This window comes from Erigeron canadensis, chromosome 2, assembly GCF_010389155.1.
Source record: "Erigeron canadensis isolate Cc75 chromosome 2, C_canadensis_v1, whole genome shotgun sequence".
Taxonomy (NCBI): domain Eukaryota; kingdom Viridiplantae; phylum Streptophyta; class Magnoliopsida; order Asterales; family Asteraceae; genus Erigeron; species Erigeron canadensis.
In genome coordinates, this window is record NC_057762.1 from 33,878,945 (window position 1) to 33,883,956 (window position 5,012).

At 36.6% G+C, this 5,012-nt stretch overlaps 1 protein-coding gene across 2 annotated transcripts; it reads left to right on the top strand.

The window, feature by feature from the left end:
• Window positions 1-348: 348 nt before the first annotated feature.
• Window positions 349-4,527, top strand: LOC122587187 (probable disease resistance protein At5g66900). Of its 2 annotated transcripts, XM_043759288.1 has the most exons (7): window positions 349-504; window positions 784-1,408; window positions 1,593-1,860; window positions 1,939-1,996; window positions 2,083-2,444; window positions 2,535-2,746; window positions 2,829-4,527. In XM_043759288.1, exons 2-7 carry the CDS (start codon window positions 784-786, stop codon window positions 3,668-3,670), a joined length of 2,367 nt encoding a protein of 788 aa, XP_043615223.1. In that variant the 5' UTR covers window positions 349-504; the 3' UTR covers window positions 3,671-4,527. The 2 variants fall into 2 exon arrangements, with proteins under 2 accessions (XP_043615223.1, XP_043615222.1); XM_043759287.1 differs by having other exon boundaries at window positions 1,593-1,996.
• Window positions 4,528-5,012: the final 485 nt, after the last annotated feature.

The window sequence follows — 5,012 nt, forward strand, 5'->3', positions numbered from 1 at the left end:
AATCAAACTATATACATAGTCCATTACAAACTTTATATCTCTAGTTCTAGTTTTATGATATGAATGTGTAGATACTTATTAACGTGTTTAAACATATTATGGAATTGCAAATTATTTAATAAATATTTTACATAATTCTTTTTAAAACGATACACCAATGTATACGTAACCAAGTAATCCAAATATTTAAAAAGCAATAAAGAAAAAAAAAAAATTTTACTTTGACAACAGTTAAACGCGGCTTTATGACAAGGTCTAAAATAGAAGGATCTAAATAGAAAAATATGATATACTTAAGATAATACTCGTATAAACTAGTGGTCAAAATGCTCAAAATGCCGTAACACGTTTCCCAAAGACTTCACGACGTAAAAAAGAAAAAAAAAAAAAAAAAAAAAGAACCATCCCTCCGCCTTCTTCCTCACAAACAATAAATGGAATCGATGTCTGTTATATCCGAAGGGCTTCCCGTCACGCGCCATTATATGGAATTTTCATGGCCAGGTTCTTCTATATGATTGACCACACATATATTTATAATATAATCCATAGTATATATTATTGTCAATCCATGAATTCATAGTCCAGACACACAAACGCATATATATACTAACTATTTATATATCCTTTTCACATTATTGTTACTATTGTTGTTGTTGTTGTTGTTGTTATATAAGTAAGTATATCCCCCTGGCCGGTTTGACTTAACCGATCATTTGGTTTTGACTTTTGAGTTTCTATCTTTTACTGAAGGTTTTTTTATTTTTTTAAAAATATTTACAGATGGTGGTGAAAAATAATGATATTGTTATGAATTTGGAAACAGTATTGATGGACTTGCAGAATGCAGTTATATCACAGCTTAAGATAACTTTTAAGTTTAGGACTTTACTTAATCGTCTCTTAAATACTTTAAGAAACATTGACTCAAATTTTTATGGGAGATTGACCAAAGTGGTAAACCGTCCCGAAAACGAGACGAAAATGTTCATTTTTTATGTGGAATATGGGAAACAAGTGGTGATGGAATGTTCAAGGATCAAATGCTGGAATGTTTACAAGAAATTCGTCCACGCGAATAACCTCATTCGTTTGGACAACGAGTTGTTGTGGTTTTTCCAAATTGATGTAAGTACGAGTGCGAGTATGAGGAGTTTGATTGAGATTTATGCATTGGGAGAGAAAATGGACCAGGTGCTTTCGTTGGTTCAGAAACGGGCGGGTGGGTTCTCGGGCTCTTCCTCTGTTCCTGGGGTTCCGGATGTTGTAATTGGGTTGGATTTTCATCTGCAAGAAGTGAAACGCGCGTTGCTTAGAGACGACAACCAGGTTTTGACGGTTTCAGCTCCTGGAGGGTGTGGGAAGACTACATTAGCAAAAATGCTTTGTCATGATAATGAAATTAAAGGTATTAACTATTAAATTTGTTCTGGTTTTTAGGTATAGTTGAGTATATGACATGTCTGTGTTTGATTAAATTTTAAGTTAATAACGAAAAGTCGACTACTTGGCATGTTAACTTGTTATGTTTGGGGCTGACTTACATCCTGAATCAATTTTTCTTGACTGTTTGTTTGCTTTTATATGTGTAGGCATTTTTGGGGAAAAGATATATTTTGTTACTGTTTCTAGAACGACCTCCCTTAAGACTATTGTCCAAAAACTCTTTGCCTATCATCTTAATGTACAACAGCGTGAGTTTCAAACTGATGAAGAGGCGAAGAACCAACTTGAGATCATGTTGAGACAAGTGGGATCAAAGATTTTACTTGTTTTGGATGATGTGTGGTCTGAATCTGAATCACTTATTCAGGATCTCAAGTTCCCAATTCCAGGATACAAAATATTGGTCACATCAAGGTTTTTGTTATCAAGAATTGGCTTAATCTACAAATTGGGCTTGCTAAATGATGAAGATGCAAAAACGCTATTTTGCAGGTTGGCATTTCCTTACAATGGGAAGTTCATTAATGTTCCAGATGATCTTGTGAGCAAGGTAGAGTTTCAAATAAATCATTTTTTTCACATTCTTTTATATATATATATTCTCTTAATGTAACTTACTTGTGGTTTTTGTGGTAGATGGTCAAATGCTGCAAGGGCTTTCCGTTGGCCCTTACGGTGATTGGTGCATCGTTACGTGGTCAGAGTATGCTCAAATGGAGGTCAACTTTGAAGAAATGGTCTGAAGGTCAATCGATTTTTGATTCAAGCAGTCGTTTGTTGCTTAGTCTTCAATCCAGTGTTGATGAACTTGAATATATGCCAATAGCCCGGGACTGTTTCCTAGATTTGGGATCATTTCCTGAAGATGAAAAGATTGCAGCGTCTGCTCTTGTTGATATGTGGGTCGAGTTATACAATCTAGACGAAGAAGGAATGTTTACCATTGAATACCTTCTTGAGCTTTCTTCAAGAAATCTTTTAAGTCTTGTTCCCACAAGGTATAAATAAAATGAAAATATCATACAAACAATAATTTGCAAATTTGTTACTTTTTCATTTACTAACTGATTTTCGTTTAATTTTTTCAGGAAAGATGCTAGTGAACTAGAAGGTTATTGTAACGAGCATTATGTCACTCAACACGATCTGCTGAGAGAATTAGCGATTCATCTGAGTAGCCGAGACCCAATAGCACAAAGAAAACGATTGTTGATCGAAATTCATGGGAATGACATACCCACATGGTGGATTGAACAAACACAACAACCCATAGCTATCCGCCTCTTGTCCATAACAACAGGTTCTATTCTTTAACTAGATTGTGAAATAAAGCTATTTGCTTGAATCATTTTAGTAACTGTACGGAAGTTTTCTGCCTGCAGATGAATCATTTTCTTCTAGTTGGTATGACTTAGAAGCACCAAGAGTCGAAGCTTTGATATTGAACCTACGAAGTCAAAAATATGCATTGCCCCATTTTATCAGAGGAATGAACCAATTGAAGGTTCTAAATATCTCAAGCTGCGGGATCTATCCTTCTGAGCTACAAGAACTTCCCTTGATTAGCTATCTACCCAACTTAAGAAGAATGAGATTCGAACACGTCTCGCTTTCGCCATCAATCCAATCCATGTTTCAGCTGAAGAACTTGCACAAGCTTTCCTTTATCATGTGTGAGATTGGCAATGCTTTAGAGAGTGTTAATGTCGACTCTCTTCCTATGCTACCAAATCTTGTTGACCTTGAAATCGACCGTTGTTATAATTTGAAAGAAGTACCAGCTGGACTATGTAGTCTTGATCATCTTGAGAAACTTAGCATCACTAACTGCCATGAGCTCGACGCTCTTCCTAAAGGTTTGGGGAGTTTGTCAAATTTGGAAATACTAAAACTTCATTCTTGTACAAGATTAGCCAGGTTACCCAGTTCTATTGGGAGCCTCCATAATTTGGCCTTACTTGATATATCTGATTGTTTGAGTATAAGCTCACTGCCTGATCAGATTGGCGAGCTAAATGGACTAAGAGTACTCAAGATGAGCGGTTGTCATGGATTAGAAGAATTACCAGATTCTGTGACTCGTTTGTCGTCGTTACAGGATGTGATATGTGACGAGGAGACATCTTATCTATGGAGCTATTATGAGACCGATCTATGTGATTTGAAGATAAATGTTGTTGAAGAAGACCGATTTGCAAGCTTTATGAAAATAGTTGCCACTTAGAGGGATTGTAAGGCCTCTTTCATTAAGAAGTTATTCCTCACTGTCACGTCAGCTTTTCTCTCTTCTAGACACACCTAATTACTACACACTCACAATAAGGTCTTTTCTTCACCTCTTCCTTCATTCGCTTTTTCTCCCAGCCCCACATGATTCTCGTCGATTGGTTTAGAAATTGTGAAGGCACACGACGAAGAGCCATCGACCAGCCGCTATCACTAACTTCCTCAGTTCCTCTTCGACGAGCTTGTCGAAAAGGCATCAACGAGCATTGCTAAGAGTGGCCTAATGGTCACACTACCACACCAAGCAGGTGGTAAGCTACATCTGTGTCACAACAGCATCACGTGACAAATACACCACTTCCGTAACAGAAACCCCAAAAAAAACTAGACGTGTAGACCCCACAGTACCCACTATCCAATACAAAAAGACATTTACCTCCATACAATCTGAACTCCCCAACCTCAATCCGGCTTGGACACAGGTAATCAGGACAAAGCGGGAACTGTGGGGTCTAGACGCCGTCGGGTGTCGTCATTGGCCTGCATATAGTTGAAGTACACCCGACGCCAGCGTTGAAGGCCAATGACACCGTCCCCCCTATAACCATTACAAACACTCTCAAGGCCAACAACCCACTTTTTATTTTTCACCCTACTAGGATTAGGACTAGCTCAGAGTTGTACTAACCAGGACTGGTTAGGACTGGGTGGCAGAATGAACCTCCTATCAAGGATAATTGAGCATTTACCACATCACAGTAAGAAAAGGTCATCATGTGTACATATAGTATTCCATTTTACTTTAAATCTGTAGTTATGTTTTAATGTTTGCATCTGGTACTTTGTATGTCGTAATCAACCTGTAATTTGTATATATATAGGAATAAGTAGCATATTATAAAATTAACATAAAGATAAAAACTTCAAAATGTTACATACAGATTTCAAAACTATGCAAATGCGTATCCTAGCTAACATGTACGTACATTCATTCCAACCACGTAACATGTCACATATGAATGACTGAATGAGATAGTTCATATACTATGCCTCCTTCGTGCAATAATATTTACATACGCAAAAGGTGGTATGTGGCATGCTTTGCATGCATGGAAACATTTGATAGCCATCTAAACTAACATTATCGGCAAAAATCATCTACACGAGTGCATGACACAATTTTATATTGTACAAGTTAATGGGTATATACATTTTATTCAATTAAATTAGATTAATTATACCATTTTTATACGAATCATATATATATATATATATTATTCAATTATAAAAAAAACTCAGAGTTCATTAAATGTCTACTAACTTGTGTACCAGAGGCACTC